This window comes from Felis catus, chromosome B4 (genome assembly GCF_018350175.1).
Source record: "Felis catus isolate Fca126 chromosome B4, F.catus_Fca126_mat1.0, whole genome shotgun sequence".
Lineage (NCBI taxonomy): Eukaryota > Metazoa > Chordata > Mammalia > Carnivora > Felidae > Felis > Felis catus.
Window position 1 is genome coordinate 104,232,049 of NC_058374.1, and position 24,572 is coordinate 104,256,620.

The 24,572-nt window shown below is 35.7% G+C and overlaps 1 protein-coding gene across 2 annotated transcripts in view; it reads left to right on the forward strand.

Moving 5' to 3' along the window:
• ACSS3 (acyl-CoA synthetase short chain family member 3) overlaps positions 1-24,572 on the forward strand; it is a 157,245-nt gene that overhangs the window by 88,831 nt on the left and 43,842 nt on the right. For both annotated transcript variants that reach the window (XM_011284138.4, XM_045062112.1), the window contains 2 exons: positions 3,743-3,894; positions 18,467-18,570. In XM_011284138.4, the coding sequence (XP_011282440.3) occupies positions 3,743-3,894; positions 18,467-18,570 (256 nt within the window). The remainder of the gene's footprint in view (positions 1-3,742; positions 3,895-18,466; positions 18,571-24,572) is intronic.

The window sequence follows — 24,572 nt, forward strand, 5'->3', positions numbered from 1 at the left end:
GCAGTATTCTGCATTTTACCTTTCTTTCACTAAATATTATATCCTGGAGAACTGCTTATGTTTTAATAAGTCTCAAGTTTAGATGTTGCACGCCCAAACTTTCATCTCTTGGTAAAGGCACAAGGCATATAGTAGGAATTCAACACATGCTATTGCCAGTTTCATCACGCTTCCAAAATAAACAAGCCAACACTGCTGCACCTGTCTGCTGAAATTAAATTCAGGACTCTTCTAAAAGGGATGTCGCTGTCTTCGCCTTAGAACCGCAGTGCAAACATGCCTTTGGTGATATTCTCAGAAGCGGCGTTCAAAAAGGTACCAGGTGTGTTTCTAATCCAGCCACAAAAGGAGGCAAAGACTACAGTTGACTCAAAAATGTGTATGTCAAAGTCTGAGAAACTGCACGTAGCCCTGACACCAAGCCTTGGGTAAACCGAAATCATAGGATTAATAAAACAAATATTATTTTGCTCAAAGATCTAGGTCTAGTGTTTAAGCTCATCTTCGTTTTGTTAAGTTGCTGTCTTTCACTACTTTCCTGTGCTGAAACTTAACCTCAGTAGGGGTTATGGGAAAAGTTGAGATATTACCTGGTTTTCTAGCTCAGGGTCTATCATTTATGGTTCCTTAAAACTAACACAATGAATCATAAGTGGTAGAAATTTGTACGTGCAACTTAATCTTAAGGTATTTATCTGCTTGGATTCTATGCTTTGTACCATCACTAACCGCATTATAAATATTAGCAGTTAGTGTTTTATAAATCTCTGATATTAAAAATTCACGATTATAATAGCTGAAAGCTTAGAATCTCTGCTTCGCCGTTGTAGGGATCGCTTTCTGCTTTTGTGTTCTGGGTGGCAATAAACACTTTACCCCTTAGTTTGGGGGAAGGAAATAAAAGCAAAGGGTAAATTACATCAATGGATTTGAGTTTTGAAGAGTTTTTAAGTTATTGATACCTTTTAGCTGCATTACTGTTTTTGGTGTATATGTTGTTTGTTAAAAATCTCCATAATCTTAGGATCTTTTTCAATTGTTTGGGCTGTTGCTTCTCACTGAATATGCAAGTTCTGGAATCAGGGTCCTTTTCTCTAGGTAACTTAGAGTGGTTAGCATGTTATTGATTAAATTTACAAAGTACTATAAAGGGATTATATTGCCTGTGTGTGCATGCACGTGTGTGTATTTACACAAGCTTGTGTATGTGCAGGAGGCCAGGGGAGAAGAGTTTTCCATAAAACCACTAAGCTATTGAGTCACTTAATTCTAAAATAGTAAAACATATCATAGCATTGAATGATCCTGTGAGAATAGAAAATAAAATGGAAAAATCTGAACCTTTCTGAGCTCAGCTAACTTACAAAGGAATATGGTGAGATTTTATACATCACTTCCTTTAGTATTTTAATAGTAATGCTACGTTATCATGATTTTTATTCTCAATAAATAGAATACTGATGGAAATTTATTTGGTGCAGGTCAGAATTGCAGCAGCAATTATATTATTTATAAAAATATGGTACAGTTTTTAACTAATATTTCTAATGTTTAAGCTGTCATTATCATTAGACATAATTAATTGAAGGCATTGTAAGATATGTGAAAGTCATTATGGTATAGTATTTTGTTATGACACTAATATCACCCTTTTGTGGGTATATTGTCTTTGTCCCATGACACTGGAATTGTAATGAAATTCAACTTCAATTGGCTATAAAATATCTTTCTTCAGTAGAGGTCAAACTACTGTAAAATATTATCTCAATGCTTTTATCGAGGAAATATTGGAAAAGTGATTTATTCTTATTTAATGGGCAAGAAAATGGCAACATCGATAGGGAAAGTCAATTGCACATGATCAGTTAATAAATACTTTTTATGTAGATGAGATCAGATTTCCAAAGTCACAATCTAGTACACCAGGGACTGATCAGTGCCTAAGACAGATCGAAAAAGTAAAAGTCAAATGTTTACCTCACTTGCTTCAAAAGAATAACTTTGCTGACTCATTTTAGACTGATGTGCTCAAGGCTTCAAAATGTGTGAGTCAAGTTATGTACATGAGTTGCCAAATTGTATCTGGCAGCTTTCCATACTGTATCAACCTCATGACCTGTATGAGGTGGTAATGGAATAAACTGAAATCAAAAGTTTGGGATAGTTGTGATAATAAAAGTGAATTTCTAGTTACAATAAATACTGTCTTTGGTATTAAAAGAGCAAGAGAAAAAGCAACAGAATATAAGAAAGGGGTTATATTTTTCAAAAAGAAAATAAAATTACATTTAAAGAATATTAAGGGTAACCATTAAAAAGAGGAAAGTACAAATTAAGTAACGCCCTATCAAAGATCCAGTCAGAAGTAGATACTGACTCTAAATTACTAGACAGCTATGATTGGCCTCTTATTATCATCCACTCATTTATTATTCTGTGTTTGAGGAGAGCTCTAAGTTTGCTGTTAGCAACTTCTTTCCTCTTTTTACCTCATCAGTGTTTCCCAAGTGTGTTCTCTAGAATATAAGATCTATGAGATGTTCATATAGCGAATGTGGGCAGAGAAGTTTAGGAAATATTACATATGGTAACTCTCTTTAGGGAATTCCTGATGTTCTTTAACATCTAATTTTCCAAGAAATGGTCCAAAATAAGAAACCTGCTTTCCTTTTTTTATCCCAACCCCTTCTAAAAGGATTTGATTGTGAAATATTACATATAGTAATTCCTCTTTTGGGAATTCTTGATTTCCTTTAACACTTTTAAATCTTCAAGTAATGGTCCGAAGTAAGAAACCTATTTTCTTTTTCTTACCCAACCCCTCCCAAAATGATTTGATTGTGAAATATATATTACATACCTATAATACATATTTTTTCATATAACATATATTAACATTCCAGGCACCTTGCCTTAGAATCAAAGGAAAAAGTAGCAGTGATGTGAATGGATTGAGGAATGAGGGGATATGGCTGGGCCAACACAGATTTTATGTAACAGAATTTTTGCAGAATCACTGATTTGTGCTATGCTCATTTTCCACTTTGCGGAAACATCAGTAATAAAAATGCTTTGTGTCCCTTTGATTACGTATTCTATAAAAATTGTTAGATTTTTATTCACAGAGTTTTCACTGCACATGTGAAATGTCATTTTGAAGCTATGGAAAGCATACATCTGGAGATATCTTACTGAATTTTTAAGTCACAGAAGTTGCTTTCCTTGGAGTGAGGCATTTAATTGTAAAGGTTATTATGCAGAAATACTGTGATTCCAAATTTTTCTCTGTTCTCAAAAATTTAGAGAATTGTTATTGTCACTTTTAGAAGTGATTATGAAAAAAAAAGTGTCAAAGTTAGAAATTCGTAGCAATCATATTTCTCCTTTAGCCCTACCACACAAAACAATGTCTTGAATTTCTTGGAAAACAGAAGGCTGTTTTATGTTATTAATTTGAATGTGATATATATACCCTATCCTTTATCATTCAAAACTTGAGAAAGGAAAACAGTGCAATTTGAAAAGCTTTTAGGATGATGTAAGGGAGCAAATGGCCCCTCTGAAGCCTGGGCGTTTGTTTGTTTTCTTATGTATTTATTGTAGAGTATGGGGACATTTTAAAACTCAGATCTGTCGAGAACCCCGTTTTATTAACATTGCTGTGTTAAGTGTATAAGCATTGAACTGTCAGTGAAGTAGGAGACATTTTACCCGGTGACATTTTAAATGAATCTCATCGCAGGGAAAGCCTGTGGGAACACCAGATGCTGGCGCTTATTTCCGTGTGCTCGCGGAGCATGGAGTAGCTGCCTTGTTTACAGCGCCGACTGCAATTAGAGCCATCCGTCAACAGGACCCTGGGGCAGCCTTGGGGAAGCGGTACTCTCTGACAAGGTGAACTTGGGATGCGCGGGGCAAATTACATTAAAAACTGCCATCAGAATGAATAACTGAACATTATACATTTTTTTGGCACTGCGATACCTCGATGGAAAGAGCCAAAAGATTCTGCATGTTATTAAGAATGACTGTTCTAAACATAGCTTTGAATTAGTTAGAATTTTAACTATACCCGGGAATATTTTTAATACCGTATTGTGTTTATTTCAGTTCAGATCTTACCAAAATATTTCTCTTTTTTTAAACTGTTTTTCTTGTATTTCCCTTAAAGTAAATGCAGACCATGACTTAACATGCATTTGCACATGTATAATAGCATCTAACGATCCTTTGAAAATAGAATAATAGTGTAAATAGAGGGAAAATATTATTCGATTTCATATGTACAGATAAAACGCGAAAATTATAGTCCAAATTACTGTTGTTGAAAGAGTGAAGGAAATTATTTTTTCTGTTGTTTTATAGTAGTATGCTCTGAATAGTTTAAATATTTTTTGTTGGTTTATTGACATCCATTTTAGTTTAATGATATGTATATTTGAAGATAATTATAGCAATTTGTATCTGCAAGGCAGTTTCCAACATCAATTCTTATTGAACCTCTTTGAAATTGGTCACTGCTATCATAAACTAAAAGAAGGATTTTGTAATTTCTTCAAGCCAGAAAAAACGGGTTTGAATTATTGTTTCGAAATTTTTAAGTTAAGCACCAAATGTTATGAATTGTATGTTGTTATAACCCAAAGAAGGAGTTAAAATAGATATCATACGCTGCAGGTGTAAGGAAGAAGCCTCAGTTTGGGCAGTCAGTGACTTTGTTTTTCATTCTTGTCCTATTTTTTTTTTTTAATTTTATTTTATGAAAACTCAGGTCTGGATTTACATAAAATTGCACCTGTAACCTAAACAATATACTCATTAAAATAAAAGTGTTCATAAAATGAACCTTCCATTGTAATATTTCCACTCACCTTCTATTTGTTCCTTCATTTACTAAATTTCAATTTTGTTTCCTCCATTGCAGCCAAAAAGATAGAAAAGTAGATTTTGGTATTAACGTCATAGGCTGTGTATAGTCTCTATGTCTTAGTTTCAGGGAGTTTTGAAGAAATAGTGATTGTGGTATCTTGCACTGTGTCTTTACTAACAAATGCATTCTGATCGCAGGGGGTGAAGTCGTGTATCCTGGAAGCTAAGGTCTCTCATTTGCTAAACCATCTTCTTTTCGCATTTGTACATGAGTTTTGAAGGTTATCCATTACTGTGAAGGCGGGAACCTTTTCCAATTTTCCTGATATATACAATATTGAACAGCACCAAATGCCTTTTTTCAAACTAATACTAATATGGCATATGAGATCTTAGTGTAAGGAAAATTGCAATAAGTCCCCCCTGATGATGCCCTTCTGTCTTTAGGCACCTATGTTATTCAGGATGGTGTGCACGTAGGTTTTAATAGATGTTTAATGATGCAGACTGTGAAAACACCCTCAATTATTCAAATTACTATTAATAAATTCAAACATTTACTGATTACCAACTACGTGCCAGGTATAAGCAGTTTAAGTTTCTCTCATTCAGTCACCACAATAAGGAAGAATTGTAATTATCCTCATTTTACAAATGAGTAATATTAGGACCAGAAAGTTTAAGAAACCTTTAGAAAGAAATTAACTCAGGCAATCTGACAAGGGCCCACATTCTTTTTTTTTTTTTTTTAATGTTTACTTTTGAGAGCAGAGAGAGAATGAGCAGGGGAGGGGCAGAGAGAGAGAGGGAGACACAAAATCTGAAGCAGGCTCCAGGCTCTGAGCTGTCAGCACAGAGCCCGACATGGGGCTCGAACCCACAAACTGTGAGATCATGTTCTGAGCTGAAGTTGGACGCCTCACCGACGGAGCCACCCAGGTCCCCCGAGTCAATTCAGATAATACCTTCACTGAACTTTAATGGATCCTCCCTTGTGAACTAAGGAACTGTTAGAAGGGATGTCAAAAATCTAACTCTCTGATTTTAAAAACAGGGAAACCGAAGTCCAAAAAAGTTAAGTTTGGGTTAGAGACAGAATAAAGACCAGGACTCAAGTCTTTTCACACAACTGTATCTTTAATTTTTTTTATTTATGTTTAAGACTTTTCATACTTATTTACTGCACTGACACTCACTAGGTATTATGACTGCAGGCTCGTGATATATCTGCAGAACTTAGCCTCTCTCTTCTCTTACAGGACATTCCAAATGATGCAATTGTATTTTTAAAATGTATCACAAATCTCATTAAATATTGTTTTAAAGTAAATTTGGGGGAGGGGGCTAGGTGGCTCAGTTGGTTAAGCTTCTGACTTTGGCTCAGGTCATTGTCTAGGTTTTGACCTGACATTGTCTAGGTTTGTGAGTTTGAGCCCCACACTGGGCTGTTTGCGGTCAGCACAGAGCCTACTTTGGATCCTCTGTCCCCCTGTCTCTGCCCCTCCCCTGCTCACACACACACTCTCTCTCTCTCAAAAATAAATGAACGTTTTTTTAAAAAACAAGTAAATTTGGAGGGGTGCCTGGGTGGCTGGGGTTGGTTGAGTGTCTGATTGATATCAGCTCAGGTCATGATCTCACAGTTTGTGGCCCCAAGCCCCACATCAGCCTCAGTGGAGCCTGCTTGGGATTCTCTCTCTGTCTCTCTGTCTCTCTCTCTCTCTTTCTCTCTTGCTTGCTCACCTTCTGCCCCTCCCCCTCTCTAAATAAATAAATAAATAAATAAATAAATAAATAAATAAATAAATATTTAAAAAATCAACACATAAAATAAATGTGGAGATCTGCCAGAAATTTTCACTCCCAAAGCAAATTTCAAAAGATGTTCTGAAACAGGGTACTAAGCAGAACTATAAATTCATTTTATCATAGACGAGTAGAAGTTAGAAAAACAGATTAGAAGTCACCTAGGATAGTTACCTCATTTCGCAGTTGAGAAAACTTTGTCACAAAGAGGTGAAGGTGAAATAATGTTCCCAGAATTGCAAAGCTCCCTGCAGCAAAGCTGTGACTAGGCAGTGCAGTGTCATATAGTTAAGATTCTTACTCTGGAGTTAGACTCACTGAGTTTAAGTCTACCATGTACTGGTTGTATGACCTCAACAATGTTACATAGCGTCTCTGTTCTTTTTGTTGTTGATTTGTTTTCTTTTTGCCCTCCTTCCCTTCTCTCCTCCTCTCTTCTCCCTCCCTTCTCCCCCCGCTCCTCCTTCCAGAATATAAATATAGTAATAGCACAAGAATATAATAAAATAAAAGCTATATGATCCACGCAAAGCACGTGGAACAGTTCTTAACGTAGACTGTCATAGCTATTATTATTGTCTGCCTTCTAATTTACTGCTCTTTTTCATTATGTCATGTTGATTTATTTTCCCACGTTCTTCTCCTAGTTCAATCTTAATAAAGTTAGAAAAAATTCAGTTCTGGTACTTCCATTCAAGGTATCACAGTACCTCATGCTCCGATGCAGCCCTTTTTTTCCCCCAATTGCACTGTAATGAGAGATAATACAAAAAAGAAAAAGCAGAGCATCAGAGATGAGCTCAAAATTAAAGTAAACGTATCTGCGGATCAGAAATGGAACAGATTTGCAAAGTAGTAAGCATGGCTGAAGCCAGAGGCTTGCTAGGTGTAAGAGCAGGCATTGACAGCCTAGTAGAAACTCGGTATTCTGCAGCTTTGATTGTGGAGTCAGAGCCAGCTCAGTGCTTGAACTTGCAGTGCAGTGTTACCCTTCACTCATGAAAGGAGATTGATAGTGATGGTTAGAAGTTTTCTGGGACTAGGACTTATAGCGAGCTTTGGTACAGAGGTCTGAATGAAACAGAGAATAGCCCAGCAGCTGTAGACTGAACTAAACTGCCCACCTGCTGTCCTAGAATTGGATCTATGATATCCTGAGTATCACTGTGTATTAAGAATTCTGGACCATCATTGTGGCATCGGATCGCTGGGGGATAGCTACATCACCCACAGACGGCGAACATAGGAGAGGGAGCAAGAGATAAAAATAACAACAAAGAATCTCTTTTTCTTCTACTTAAGATACGAGTATAGAAGCAGGGATCAACAAACAAGACTAATAAAATTGAATAACGGATCACATTGCTATGGAAACCTGATTTATAGAGGACGTGGTTTAACAAACGAGTGGAAGAAGGGTAGACCCTTAGATAAATTGGTGCTGGAACAGCTGGCTGTATATGTAGAAAAAAATGAGTTCCCTACCATATATGATACACAAAAATACATTTCAGCTGGATTCAAGGCTCTAAAATTGTAAAGCAAAGACAATACTTTCAGAAGAAAATGAAAAAATCTTTTAATATATTTTTAGTAGGGAATGACCTTTTAAAGTGTAAACCACAAATCATTAAGGAAAATATTGATGAAATTTACTACACTAAAATGAAAAATCGCCCACTAAAAGAATAAACAAAGTTAAATGATGAATGATTCACTCAGAGAAGATATTTGCAGCATGTATAACCATTAAGCAATTAGTGTAGAGGATATAAAGAGCTTCTACAAATCAATAAGAAAACACACCATCCAATAGATGAATGGGCAAAGGATATGGACAGTCAGTTCATGGAGAAGACAAGAGTAGTCCAAAACATTAAAAGATCTTTAATCTCACTAAGAAACAGAGAAATGGCATTTTATTCCCATCACATAGACAAAAGTTAAAATACCTAACAATGATACTTGCTTGCAAGGATATAAAGCAGCAGAACTGTTTTTACACTACTATGGAGAGAATAAAGTGGAAATATGTAGTAATAGATATTTATGCACTCAAGATGTCCCATGATCAAGCTTTATTAATATGGAGGGATGAGAATGAGAAACTCTCAGAAATGTGAACAATAAACCATGCATTTGAAGGTTTCTAGCAGGTTTGTTTCAAAACAAAACAAAATATAAGTAAGTACATGTGTAGTAAAAACATAGTAGAAAATAGATTATGTATTGTGGTGTATTAATTCAACAGGACATTCAGAAGTGGAAATTGACCAAAACTTCAATATTAGCATGGATAAATCTCAAACACATAATGCTGAGTTTAAAAAGCAAGTGAAAAATGATTATTTTTCTCTTACACATAGCAAGAGAAATTTGAAAAATTATGAAAAACCATATTGTCTTGTTTAGGGATACACAATAGGCAAAAAAAAAATTAATGCAGGAAATGAAAACCTCTGAGTAATGCTAGTTACTGAGACTAGGTGGCTAGTGGGGGGTGAAGAGAACTAAGAGTTAAGTAGGGTTTGGGGGAGAATTCAATAAAATCAATGCTATTTTATTTTCTAAGTGAAATAAATATGGCAGAATGATAAAACTGAGAATTATCCTGTAACTGGGCAGTATGTACATAATAAGTCCATTATATTATCATCTACTCTTGTCCTGTTTCTAAAGGAAGTTAAAAATCTCATAACGAAAAATTCTTCCCATTTTCTTTATGTGCTCATTTGACATGAAATCTCTGAACCACCTTGGTAAATCGAAGATGTCATACTATAGGTGTGCCTTCATAGAAGGAGAGGTGGGCGAGGGTATGTATGTGTACATGCTTTGCACCTCTCTTCATTTGGTCTAACAGAGCTGGCAGCGCCTAAACAAATAACTTTCCTACTTCAGTGACAACGACTATTAAAATTTAAACAAATGAGAAAATCTCAGAGTTATCAATCCTTTTTTAAAAGCTTTCAGAGATCTCCTACATTTGACTCACTGCTCCAAATATGTGGTCTTCCGAATCTCAGAATGACAGTGACCATATGTTGCCTGTCTTTGGGTTGGTGGTGGATTGCTGATGAGCCATCCAAATATCCAGCTTGCATTGTTGAATCTTTTAAAAAAACTTAGTTGCCAGTTATCACCATGGTAGTTGAATCAGAAAGTAAATAATTTAAAGCCATTATGTGAAGAAGTAAATATTTATTTATTTATGTATTTATGTATTTGTTTATTATTTTAAGAGAGAGTGTGTGTGAGTGGGGAAGAAGGGCAGACAGAGAGAGAGAGAGAGAGAGAGAGAGAGAGAGAGAGAGGGAGAGACTCTTAAGCATTCTTTGTGTACACCACAGAGCCCCAACACAGGGCTCGATCCCATGACCCTGGGATCAAGTCATGAACCGGAATCAAGAGTTGGACACTTAACTGACTGAGCCACCCAGGCACCCCAAGAAGTAAAATCTTAATAATTTATACAACATAGAAAAATATTACATCTCTTGTTTATTGTATTTTAAAGCTTATTGCTTTTTCGTATTTCATCAGCCATTTGAAGATTCTGTTTTGTGAAATGTTTATCCAAATCTTTGGCACATTTCAGTTTTCTTTTTCTTGTTGATTTGTGGGACTTTTCATATACTTTTAATCCAGTTTTTTTTTTTTTTACTGACCATATGTATTACAAATAATCTTTACCTTGTGATTTGAATTTCTCTCACTATCTTAGCGGTGACTTTTGATGAAGAGGTGTGCCTTTTCGTCAATATTTTTTCTCTATGGCTAGTGCTTTTAAAATCCTATTTAATACATGTTACTTATTTGAAGATCAGAAGTTATTCTTCTATGTTATTTTTTTTTTTTTTGATTTAGAGAGAGAGAGAGAGAGAGAGAATGAGCGCATATGGGGGAGGGACAGAGAGGGAGAAAGAAAATTTCAAGCAGGCTCCAAGCCCAGTGTGGGGCTCCATCTCATGAACAAGAGATCTTTTTAAAAAATTTTTTTTTATTTCTTTTTTTTTTTTTAATTTTTTTTTCAACGTTTATTTATTTTTTGGGGGATAGAGAGAGACAGAGCATGAACGGGGTAGGGGCAGAGAGAGAGGGAGACACAGAATCGGAAACAGGCTCCAGGCTCCGAGCCATCAGCCCAGAGCCTGACGCGGGGCTCGAACTCAGGACCGCGAGATCGTGACCTGGCTGAAATCGGACGCTTAACCGACTGCGCCACCCAGGCGCCCCAAAATTTTTTTTTATTTCAAAATAATTGTAATTCACAGGAGATTTCAAAGATAGTACAAGGAGGGCCTATGTACCCTTCACCAAGTTTCTCCCATGGCTTCATCTTCCGTAACTGTAGTACAATACCAAATTAGGACATTTACATTGATAAAATATGTGTGTATAGTTCGATGAATGTAAGATCTTGACCTGAGCCGAAATCAAGAGTTGGATGCTTAACTGACAGCCATGCAGGTACCCCTCTTCTATATCATTTTCTAGAAGTTTTATTGTTTTACCTTTCACATAATCTTACTGGTTTGATTTTTGTGTATGGCATGAAGTAAGGGGTCAAACTTGTTTTTTTTTTCTTTATATGTATCCAATTAATCAAGTTCCGTTTATTTAAGTGGCCATACTTTCCCATGGCTCTGCATACCACTTTTGTCATAGAAGTGTTCATAAGTCCTTTCTGTTTCTTGCTTTAATTCTGTTTCATTGATTGGCCTATTTGCCTATATTTGTGCTACTCTCACAGTGTCTTTGTCATTATAGATTTATAACAGGTCTTGATATCTAGTAGTAGTAGTAGTAACAGCAGTACATCACCTTGTTCTTTGCTCTTTAATCTGCTCCATTGTATTTCCATACAGATTTTAGTATCAGCCTGTTTATACACACACACACACACACACACACACACAGATAGAACTGCTAGAATTTTGTTTGGGATTATTTTGAATTTATAGATTTCTATGTTAAAAACTGGCAAGTTAATATTGAGACTTCTAGGGGCGCCTGGGTGGCGCAGTCGGTTAAGCATCCAACTTCAGCCAGGTCACGATCTCGCGGTCCTTGAGTTCGAGCCCCGCGTCAGGCTCTGGGCTGATGGCTCGGAGCCTGGAGCCTGCTTCCGATTCTGTGTCTCCCTCTCTCTCTGCCCCTCCCCCGTTCATGCTCTGTCTCTCTCTGTCCCAAAAATAAATAAAAAAAGTTGAAAAAAATTAAAAAAAAATATTGAGACTTCTAGTTCATAATTATAGTATATCTCTTAATTTATTAAGGTTATTATTATTTTAATTTATCGCATTAATGCTGTTTTGTTTATTGCATGAAAGACATCTTTTCTTAGATTTGTTTCAAGAAATTTTCCTTTTTTATTTTTTCCATTGAAGTATAATTAACACACAGTGTTATATTAGTTTCAGGTGTACAATAGAATGATTCAACAATTCTATGTATTTCTCAGTGCTCATCATGATAAGTGTACTCTTGATCCTCTTTATTTCACCCATCCTCCCATAAATTATGGATTCAATTTCATTTCATTCAAATTGCTTCTTAAATTTGTAACTTGATAGCTTTCATTATTTTTAGAAACTCTTTTATCCATTATCTCTTCAAATATTGCTTCTATCTATTTTCCCTTCTTAGGCATTGATACTTTAATGGCATTGGTTAGAACGTTTTACCCTATTACCCATATCTCATAAACTCTATGTTTTTTCTCCTTTATTCTTTTCAGTTGCAGATTGGTTATTTTCTCTTAACTTACATTTTGGCTTTTCAATCTTGTTTTCAGTTGTATATAAACTTTCTTTAGATCTAAACTTCTCTAAGTTTGTACTTTTGTATTTTTAGTTCAGAGATATTTATTTGATGCTTTATTATAATTTCTAGTTCTTTGATAATTTATACAAATATTTCATGGACATATTCAGAGTTATTGCGAAGTCTATGTCTAATAACAAGACTATCTGTGAATCTTTGTGATTTTTTTTCTGATGACTCTATTTTGCATGTTGGTCACATGGCCTTCTATCTTAATGATCATCATATGTTAAAAATTATATAGCTACTTTGACACTCTGGAGTTGTTAAGGTCCTACAAAGTAATTCTTATTTTGGCAGACTGTTAACATAAGGGAAGATCACTTTGATCCAGTTCGGGTTTTAGCTGATTTGCAGCTGTACTTCAGTATTTAAGAAGGCAAGTTTCTTTCCAGTTTATCCCTATTGTTAGGATGTATATCTTCAGGCATTCCAATGGAAACTTGAGTGTTTTACAACCCTCTACTCCTTCTTTTCCATTACGAGTCTTGAGTTCCAGGTTGGTTTGTTTCCCGCCCCCCCCCCAAAGAAATTGTGGTGGCAGGAATTGCTGTTCATTTTCTAAGCCTCTCAGTCACAGTTTTTTGTTCAGTTTCTCAGTTTTTCAACCACTAGTTGCTTGGGCAGATATTCCAAAGGGGGAAAAACGGCATGTCAGTGTAAGACGTTTCTATACATTTTTTTCCTTGGGATCTTGGGATGTTAATGCTTCCAGTGCTGATTGTCTTTGTAGTTCTCTGATACCTGAAAGAGATGTTTCTATTTTACATTCTGTTTAGCTTTTCTGGTTGTGCTTGAGAGAGAGCCTGGTGGACAAAATGCTAGTAGGTCCTTGACAGAGTGACAAATGCATGTGTAATACTAACACTAGTGTCTGTAACATTTTAAAACTGAATTCTAGTGGGGAGCAAGTGGAGGAAAATAGCATGAAGAAAAAATGGAGATAACCTCAGGGACACTGGTGGCAAAAGTAATGATATTCTGTAGACTAGAAGTTGACGAGGCATTGCCGAAATGATCTATTTTTATTTAACTTCTTTTGGCACAAGTGAAGAGTACTTTTCACTTGTTTGGTAGTTTATGGAGCTTGAAAGAAATATTCACTTTAGTTTTCTTCTGTTCTTAATTTGTTACCTGAAAATTCTTCATCAGAATTTATCTTTAGCTTTTATCCATTTTTGGGCAGCTTCCTTTTTATTTTGGACTAAAATTAATTTGACAATATTATTGTTTTTCTCTTTCTCTTGGCTTAATTTTCAGCTTCATTTGAGTGTTGAATTGTAGTCCATTTTACACAGAATTGGGGAAAAGTAGACAGGTTTCATTCCCATTAATTCTATCCCCCTACTGGTTTTTTCTACTCTAGATATTGTATGTTATAATTTTGTTTAAGTTTTTGGTAGTATATGCTTGGAAGTAAATTCATCTTTCCCTGTGTTACTATCATCAGAATATTACCCGTATATTTATTAGTCTATCAAAATCTATGGCAGCACTATACAATAAAACTGAGCTCTGCAATATGGTAGATAGAAGTTGCATGTGACTATTGAACTCTTGACAAGAGGATAATCCTATCATGACATTGATATTTTTTTTTAAATTTTAACTAATTTAAAATTTAAATAGCCACTTGTAGCTTAGAGCTTCCATATTATACAGTGTAGTTATAGCGTAGATAGAAGATCTATGTAATTAACTTAGGTAAATTTGGATTCCAGAGAATCCAAGTTACTATGAGAGTGGCTAATATTAATCTTTATAAAATGCATTTTCAAGGAAAAATTGTTTAAATATTTTCATTTTGAGGTATTTGTCTTTTCATATTATCAATAAAATATTTGCAAGGTCATTAATGAGAAGTTTATTAAGTGATGTTACTATTCTTTTTTTATTATAAGCCACAAAATGTCCTTTAAAAAATAAGACTGACCTAAGGCATGAGTTTATCTTTAAATTATCTTATAATTTATCTTTATAATTATAGATTTATGCTGTTTTTTTTCTTTCAGTAATCATCTTGGTTATAGAAATATCATATCACATTGAATGGTTTTATTTACTATGAGGAATTGAGAGTTAATAATATACATATTAAATAAGCTTTTTAAAAAAAATTTTAATGTTTATTTATTTTTGAGAAAGACAGATAGAACATGAATGGGGGAGGGGCAGGGAGAGAAAGAGAGACACAGAATCTGAAGCAGGCTCCAGACTCTGAGCTGTCAACACAGAGCCTGATGCGGGGCTTGAACTCCTGAACCATGAGATCATGACCTGGGCCAAAGCCGGATGCTCAACTGACTGAGCCACCCAGGCACTCCATTAAATAAGCTTTTTTTAAGTTTATTTTTTGAGAGAGAGAGAGAGAGAGAGAGAGAGAGAGAGAGAGAGAGAGAGAGAATGAGAGGGCAGGGGCAGAGAGAGAAGGAATCCTAAGCAAGCTCTGTACTCTCAGCAAAGAGCCCAATGTGGGGCCTGATGCGGGGCTTGATCCCACAACCCTGAAATCATGCCCTGAGCCAAAATCAAAAGTCAGATGCTTAACTGACTGAGCCATCCAGGTGCTCCAGGAGTTAATAATATTTGATTAAGTATTTATTACAAGACTTAATTTTTTCATTAGTCGTATTCTATTTGTAAATCTTTGTATACAGTATGTTAATGTTCAATAATGTTATACAATTAGGAGTCTGTAATTGACAAAAGTAATAACTTTGGGGCAGTTTGAGGAATTTTAATAAAAAAGTAGATTGATAGTTTTTAGTGTATTTAGGGAAAGGAATTAATCTACTTTAACATTTTTCTAAATCACCAATCATCTTGCAATTTTTCCTCTGTTTTAGTAAATAATAAATGACTTTTTTGGAAATGGAAGAGACTGACATGCAGAAAAGCCAGATATCACCTTTACTACTCATTATGGAATTTCATCTTTATATATGGCTTATTAGTGCCAGCATGACTATTGCTACCATAATGATAAAAATGTAATTAAATTCTAAGAAAAATAAGTGATAGAATTGTACTGCAAAACCACAATAATAAATACTAAGCTTTAAAATATATAATGTGGAAATTTGTCATCAGATAAAAACTCAATACTAGTTAATAGTTTATCATTATAACCAATTAATTAGATTAATTGTAATTTACTTGACTGGGGAAAAAAGCCAAAAAAATAAATTAAAACTTGCAAAAATGGTGGTGATATCAAGATGTCGGTTGCCCTTTAATTAGCCAAAAATTATTTTGTATTATATGTTAATATTTTTAATTGACAATATTTTACCCCATGTTTTCAAAAACATATATAATTCTAGATCTGCAGTTTCACATATAAACTGAACACCTGACCATCTGAACAATCTAGAGCTCTTTGGAGTAATCTGTGACTTGATAGATGATGGAAATATGGCCTCTGATATCTGTAAAACTTCCTTTTTATTGTTCTTTGCCACACTGTTGGAATCACCCAAACATATCATTTATAAATTTTAATACAAATTATCTATGTGCATAATGGTTGTAATCACAGACATTTTCTAAAATATTAGGAATCTGTTTTAAAGAAAATGTAATTAAAATAAGTTCACATTTTTGAGTCATAGGATTATCAACAATATGGGCCTTTATATTTAAATTTTTGTCTTGTTTTTACCTGGCATCTAAAAACACAAATGTATTGACTTCATCTTAAACTTTAAAACTTTACACTAATCTTTTTTTTAAATTTTTTTTTTAATGTTTGAGACAGAGACAGAGCATGAATGGGGGAGGGGCAGAGAGAGAGGGAGACACAGAATCAGAAGCAGGCTCCAGGCTCTGAGCTGTCAGCCCAGAGCCCGACGCGGGGCTCAAACTCACGGACCATGAGATCATGACCTGAGCTGAAGTCGGACGCTTAACCGACTGAGCCACCCAGGCGCCCCTAATCTTTTTTTAAATATTTTAACCTAGTTTTAATAATTTAATGTTTTAATATTTGTTTTATTGTGCTATATCTCTTTTGCCAGATGAGGTCATATTTGGTGTCCACATTTTAATGTTAAGCATGTTATAATGAATATACATTTAATTATCTAAATTTTATCTCAGGTTGCAAACATACATATATATTATGTAAATATATATAATATATATATTATATATATACATATATATAATATATATATATATATACATATATATAATATATATATGTATATATATATACACATAATATATATAGTCAGAAAGTCTAATTTATTCTTTTCTAGTCTCTGTCTCTTATTATTCTCCCTTTTTGCTTTCCTACTTTCATCCCTTTTCTCTGTTTCCCTTGAGTGCTCTTAAAGATTGAAATTATCACCTAGCAGCCTTGCATACTTTGAGAGGTGACTCACCACAATGATTGATCCACATTATTTAAATGGTTTCTTAACAAAGACTAGTAATGGGTGATCTGAAATTTGAAATTACATCTCTCTGTCTTTATATTATTTTTCCTGATATCTTTCTCCATCACGATTATTCCTACTTTGCTTCCCTATTTCTTACACCTGCTCTAGATTTGCCAGACAGCAATTTTAGCGTGACTTGCCACCCATTATTTCTGTACTACATGCAGTTTGTGTTGTCTCCACTTGGCCTCATAGACCTACTAATTGAATCAGTGAAAGAAAGCCAAGTGGCTGCTCTTCACTTCTTTTGCTTTTATGTTATTCATTAAAAAATTCCTAAAATAGCCAGAAATTTTCTCTCTTCAAGTCACTTTCCTATTGTCTATTTCCATGCTCTAACAAAACAGCATGCTTCCTCTTTTACTTAGAAGAATGAGTCAAGCTGACATAAGTTTTACCTATACCCCACCTCTCTACTTCATCTTCCTGAGCTTCTAGAAACGTTCAAGTACCTAAAAGTCCCAGATATTCCTTTATGGGTATTGACGTCATGAAGATAAATGCTCTTAAGGAGCTCACGGTCCACTGTGGGAAATAGACAAGAAACAAATAAGTATAAAATGATGTATATGCTTATAACCAAGAGGGGAAATGTATATTGTTGGAGCATAGGTGTGGGAGTATCTGCATCTCCATGGATCTTCATGAGATGATAAGGGAACTGTAAGAAATCTCCTGTGGCTAATATTATATTGTTTAGAATGGGTAGGCAGGTTTTTATTTATTTGATTGATTTTTACTTTGATGACAATGAATTAACTCTTCATACATACATTTTTTTTTGATAGACCATGGAAACATTGAGAATAAAAGAAAAACAATCATTCTTTTAATGAACCACCAAAAGTGTCAACCCAATTCCATTTATCTATTTCATCCTTTCTATTCTGTGGCATAGTGCTCTCTTTAATAACCTTGTATTCCTTTTGATAAGAGTCTTTTTGACCAGAAAGGTCACAATGGTATTTACTTTTAAATAACCTGTTTTTCCTATGTGTGTCCTTGGAATAGGGCAAATATGTATTTGAAATCAGAGTAATTTTTATCAAAGGAACTCACCAAAATGAACAAACACATCATATTTATGAGCTTGTTTGTTGCCTTAGCTGATATTCAAGAGTATATTTTTGTGTATAGACTTAAATAGAATAGCAATCAAACATGGAGCTAAAATTAGCAGACATAATGTCAAGGAGGAAAAAGGTTTTCATCTTTGATCATTAGATGAATATGACAGATGCAGTACAAAGATCAACTCAATTGCTCTTCTCCAAACTGAGAAGCTGTAGCTGTAAATTCTTTGGAAGTACCTTTCTTCAATTTTGCGATGTCCATTTGGCTACATTTGGGTCAAAACAAATAATCCTTCTCACCATTCTATAATATGATATAGTGGTAATATGGTTGTTTTCCTTGATGGAATTAATGTGGTTGGATTCTAGAATGTTTTAAAGAATGAGGATGAAATTATTTAGATTTATTTTCAAGGAATAATTTGAATTCATGCTTCCTCTTATATTCAGGTTCAAAACGTTGTTTGTGGCTGGAGAACGATGTGATGTGGAGACCCTGGAATGGTCCAAAAAGGTCTTCAGAGTACCTGTCCTAGACCACTGGTGGCAAACTGGTGAGCATTTTCCAAACATGTACAGAAATATTGCAGAAGTGTTCGAAAACAGTGCAAGGATTGGAGAAGACCCTGAGCTATTACCGTCAAGCATAAACTCAGGACTTAGGTGGTTCTGGCTTCAGTAGAAATAAGCAATTCTTTGGTTATCCTTTTGTTGAAAATGTCTCTGTAAACGATATCAATGACGCCATTTTCCTGGTCTCTAGGTATAGAGTATTGAAGATCTTGCTTGCTTCTCCTCCTCTTTGTTTTGCCTGTATCCAGTAAGTGACTAAATCTCAGATTTTCCTTTGAAGCGTCTGTTGGATTCATACCACCTCAGCACGCCCACTGCCTTTGAGCTGTGGCAGCTGCATTATCATCTGCCCCGATTTAAATTGTCCTCATCACTCATCTCTGTTCCCTCTGCTTTGCTGTAGGGCTGGCACAGTGTTCCCAGAGTACCTTTCTTAAAGCAGTGTTTCTCTCATAAGATTTTCTGTGGTTCTCTGGCTCCCTTCTTGTGTTCTATAAAATTAAGTGTATCTTTCTCCAAAACATTTATCATTATATGTGTAATTTATTTACTTACTTATTTTGTTTATTCTCTATTTTCCTCCCACTAAGTGATCCCTGGGAAACAAGTTGTCATATTAAGCAGATGTAACATGAAATTTAATACAATTTAAAAAAAGAAAAAAACCTTTCTGCTGCTTCTTTTCTTTTAAGTTTATTTATTTATCTATTTGAGAGAGAGTGAGAGAGAACGAATGGGAGAAGGACAGAGAGAGAAGGAGACAGAGAATCCCAATCAGGCTATGTGCTGTCAGCACAGAGCCCATCATGGGACTCGAACTCACAAACTGCGTGAGATCATGATCTGAGCTGACTGAACTCAAGAGTTGACACTTCACTGACTCAGCCACCCAGGCGCCCCTATGCTGCTTCTTTTTAGGGATATTTGTGTATATATGTGAAAGTAAGGAAATTAACTGGAACCTGTTTTCCCCTTCACTGAGTAGAGAGGTTTTGTTGGGTTTTCCATTTGACTCACAAAAAGTAACTGAGCTATGAGAACCTTGTGGCCTTTTTATGTACATATTTTAAAGCAATTTTTTAAAAGTTTATTTATTTTTGACAAAGAGAGAGTGTGAGTGAGGGAGGGGTAGAGAGAGAGGGAGATGGAGAATCCCAAGCATGTTCTGCATTGTCAACTCGGGGCTTGACCCACGAACCATGAGATCATGACCTCAGCTGAAATCAAGTCAGACACTTAACCGACTGATTCACCCAGGCACCCCTGTATGTAAATATTTTAGTTCAGTTCTACTTAGTTTAGCAAATTACATCAACCCTTTTAGATTAATGTTTTCAGAATTTTTATCTTCTGAGTAACTGGGCAGAGTATCAAATTTGAATGAAAACAATTTTTAAATAAATTTTTTTTGCAAAGATTAAGCCTGATTTTAAAAATAGTAAGAGTCTAGAAAATCAAGTGAGTGACTAAAACTGAAGTTCATTGTTTGATATTTTAGAACTCTTTGATTCTGATAAATGATACTTTTTATATTATCTTCTTGGATATTGCTCTTTGGAAAAACATGTTTTCCATATCTTTGGTAATACAAAATATAAAATGAATGATCAGAGTGGAATACATTTTCCTTAAATACAGTGAAAATCAGAAAGAGTTTCTATTCTCTCTAGTTTTATTTGCTAAGGGAAAAACTTCTTACCTAAATTCAGATTTGTAACTATTTAGGAAATAAAAATGATAAGACTGAATTCAGAGAAAGAGCAGTGCCATATGTAGAAATATACAAAAACAAGTGAAGACTTATTGTTTCTGCAAGGAAGAGTATTTATAGGATTGATGCATCCCCTTATTCACCAGGAAAATTCTAACTGTTACTCTCCTAGGTAGGAAGAGAAAAATATCTTATCAACTTTAAGATGATTTTCCTTTCCTTTTCCTGGTCAATATGAGGGGTTGTTTCCAACACAGTGACCTCATGCAAGTGCTTGCAGAAAAATATTGTTTTTCCCCCATTATAGGTGACTATGCCAAAGCCTACTGAAGGAAATCAGCATATTAATAAATAAAATTATGATTCTTTTTTTCTTGTTAGTATCTTTATATATAATAGCTTGTGCAGATGTATGTAGTTAGTGCATCCAGGCTTACGAAAAGCTTACTGACACCTGAAAAACACACATAGGAGTTCCCTGGTGGGTACTGAGTTTCATGTGAATTTGCAATTTTTTCTTTAATGTCTTGTTTAGAGAAAATTAATAGCAACATTATGTCAGTGTGCCATCATTTTAATCAGGTTTGAAGGGCTGCTCAGTACTGTGGAAAACATAGTGGATTTCTACTAATAATGACTGATTCTATCCCCTCCCATCTGATTTTACAGAATTTGATGTTGTGTCCAATTAAAGTACAGAAATACATACATGTGGAGAGGTGGATAGGTAGCCAGTCAGGTAGGGAGTTTTGTACTTTATAGAAGAAATTCATCCTAGGTGATGCAGATGTCAGCTACTAACAAAATTTCCTTCAAATTTTTATTCAGTTGCATAGAAGGAATCAATTCATTACTTTCAAAGTTGTATTGGGGCGCCTGGGTGGCGCAGTCGGTTAAGCGTCCCACTTCAGCCAGGTCACAATCCGGCAGTCCGTGAGTTCGAGCCCCGCGTCAGGCTCTGGGCTGATGGCTCAGAGCCTGGAGCCTGTTTCCGATTCTGTGTCTCCCTCTCTCTCTGCCCCTCCCCTGTTCATGCTCTGTCTCTCTCTGTCCCAAAAATAAATAAAAAAGTTGAAAAAAATTAAAAAAAATAACAAAGTTGTATGATGTGGCAGGTAACTGCAAAGTGATACTCAGGTTTAATATTTGCAGCTTTTTTTGAGAGAGAGAAAGAGAAGGAGTATGAGTGGGGGAGAGGGGCAGAGGGAGAGAGAGAGAGAGAGAGAGAGAGAGAGAGAGAGAGAGAGAATGAGAATCTTAAGCAGGCTCCATGCTCAGCAGCAGAGCCTGATGTGGGGCTCAATGCCCACATGACCTGAGCCAAAATCAAGAGTCGAGATGCTCAATTGACTAAGCCACCCAGGCACTCCCCACGGACCTTTCTTTTCTTTTTTTTTTTTTTTAATTTTTTTTTCAACTTTTTTTTATTTTTATTTTTGGGACAGAGAGAGAGAGAGAGCATGAACGGGGGAGGGGCAGAGAGAGAGGGAGACACAGAATCGGAAGCAGGCTCCAGGCTCTGAGCCATCAGCCCAGAGCCCGATGCGGGGCTCGAACTCACGGACCGCGAGATCGTGACCTGGCTGAAGTCGGACGCTTAACCGACTGCGCCACCCAGGTGCTCCGCCACGGACCTTTCTTAAAGTGATATCAAATTAATGTTAAATCACCAGGGAGAAAAAGGCAAGTACTTTGTGGGTTATTATTAACTCTTAGGAAAGAGAAAGGAAAATTCAATGTGTTTGGCACAGTCAAGAATTTCCTACTATTTACATATTAAATGGATGGGGGCATGTCCACAAGAGTGGCCATGTGAAAACCTGATAGCATTTGAAGGCATGTTAAGCTTTGGCCAAAGAAATACTTTTCATTTCAAATTTCAGATTTTCTACAAGATCTTTTTTTCTTGTTATTGACTTAGAAATTGATTTTTTTATATAATCGTACACTTTTATGAGCCTTCCATACAATGTATAATTTATGAATTTGCTTTCTGATTACATTAATATATGTGTACAAATGGCTGCTTAGAAACTGTGATGTATGATTTAGAATTAATTAGGGATATGGTAAGTAACTAAAATGTATGAATAAAAATTGATTAATTCCTGTGACTTGAGTTATAAGAAGGCATTCTGCAGTCAATCCATTTCATTACCATGTTGTTTTTGTTACGTTAGTGAAATTTGTATTAGCAATAACAGATTTCTGGTGACTGGCATTCTCTTTTGGCCCCTTGATATCAACACTCTTTAATATTTGATTTAAATAATATATAAGATTCTAAACTGAGAACTAATCTGTGGAAAATTTGAGAACCAATCAACTCCTTGCAGGAGCATTTAAATAAAAACATCATTATTCAACATGACTGAAATATTAAGCCCTTGTTTTGGATTGTGCTAATGTAAACACTTAATGCTTTCATAAAGAAAATTTGTCTTGCTAAATTTAGATAGGAGAGTTGTATATATTTGATTCACAAATCTGAATAAAAGACAAATTGTTGTCATTCATTCAGATTTTTTATCTTCACCATAACTTATCCATAAAATGATTGAAAATACTTGCATAATTGACTGAATCTTTCATTTTCTGTTATACATAGAGAAAGAGAAACAGAGGTGCTGCAATTATAGTTTAAACAGGGGAAATTAAGGGCACCTGGGTGGCTCAGTCAGTTAAGTGTCCAACTCTTGATTTCGGCCCAGGTCATGATCTCATGGTTGTGAGATTGAGCCCCGTGCTTGGGATTCTCTCTCTCTCTCCCTCTCTGTCTCTCTCTGCCCCTCCTGCTCATGCTTTCTTTCTAAATAAATAAATAAATAAATAAATAAATAAATAAATAAATAACATTTTAAAATTTAACAAAACAAAAAGGAGAGATTAAGAGAATAGACAATCGTCCCATTAAGATATGGTAATTCATGGGCAAAAATAAATAAACAGCCAAAACTTCATTATCCTTAGGTATACATCACCAGATAAAACACCCTACTGTTATTAATCATTTTTAGCTTTTCCAAAAATCAGATACAAAGCACAATTTTGGAAAGCACGATACAGTGCATGGTGTCCTTTGCAGGAAGTTGTTGTTGTTGTGTTTCTGACTAAAGATAGCTATAAATATCTTTTTTTTATGTTTATTTATTTTTGAGAGAGAGAGAGAGAGAGAGAGCGAGCACGAGCAGGGCAGGGGCAGAGTGAGGGGGAGACACAGAAACTGAAGCAGGCTCCAGACTCTGAGCTGTCAGCACAGAACCCGACGCAGGGGCTCAAACTCACGGACTGTGAGATCATGACCTGAGCCAAAGTCGGATGCTCAACCTACTGAGACACCTAGGCGCCCCTGTCTGAAGATAACTATAAAGGAATCATTTTCCTTATGAGTGAATGGCCAAATACAAAAAAAAAAAAAAAAAAAGATTCCTTAAATTTCAGAGACTATTAGAACCCAAAACACAGTAGACCTTATTCTTTTTAGAGGTTTTCTTCTTCCCTTCCCTCCCCTCCCCTCCCCCTCCCCTCCCCTCCCCTCCCCTCCCCTCCCCTCCCCTCCCCTTCCCCTCCCCTCCCCTCCCCTCCCCTCCCCTCCCCTCCCCTCCCCTTCCCCTCACCCTTTACTGCAAGACATGATACTGGTTTAGAAGTGATTGTAACAAAACAGCTTGCCATCCCACTTTTTTTTTTTCGTTTTTATTTTTTTTATTTATTTTTTATTTTGTATTTATTTTTGGGACAGAGAGAGACAGAGCATGAACAGGGCTGGGGCAGAGAGAGAGGGAGACACAGAATCAGAAACAGGCTCCAGGCTCTGAGCCATCAGCCCAGAGCCTGACGCAGGGCTCGAACTCACGGACCGCGAGATCGTGACCTGGCTGAAGTCAGAGGCTTAACCGACTGCGCCACCCAGGCGCCCCGGCATCCCACTTTTTAATGTTAGTTAAGTAGAAACCCTATTTTTTCACATGCTACCAGTCAATTAAAGACAACGACTGTGAGGTTAGAATACCCAAGTTCCACAAAGGCTTCAATAAAGAACACCTTGGTAGGTAAAGGGTTGAGATGAAAGGAATCCGTGATTCTTTCTATCTGCTGTCAGAATATTGTCTGTGTGATTCCCATCAGAAGATACAGAGCTTACATTGAAAGTATGTCAAGTACCCAAGTAGTGATGAAGTAGTGATGATGTAATAGCTACCAACTTGAGCGGCACTGGGTGGTTTTGTTGTTTGTTTACTTGTTTTGTTTCTATCACTTTAATGAGGGAAT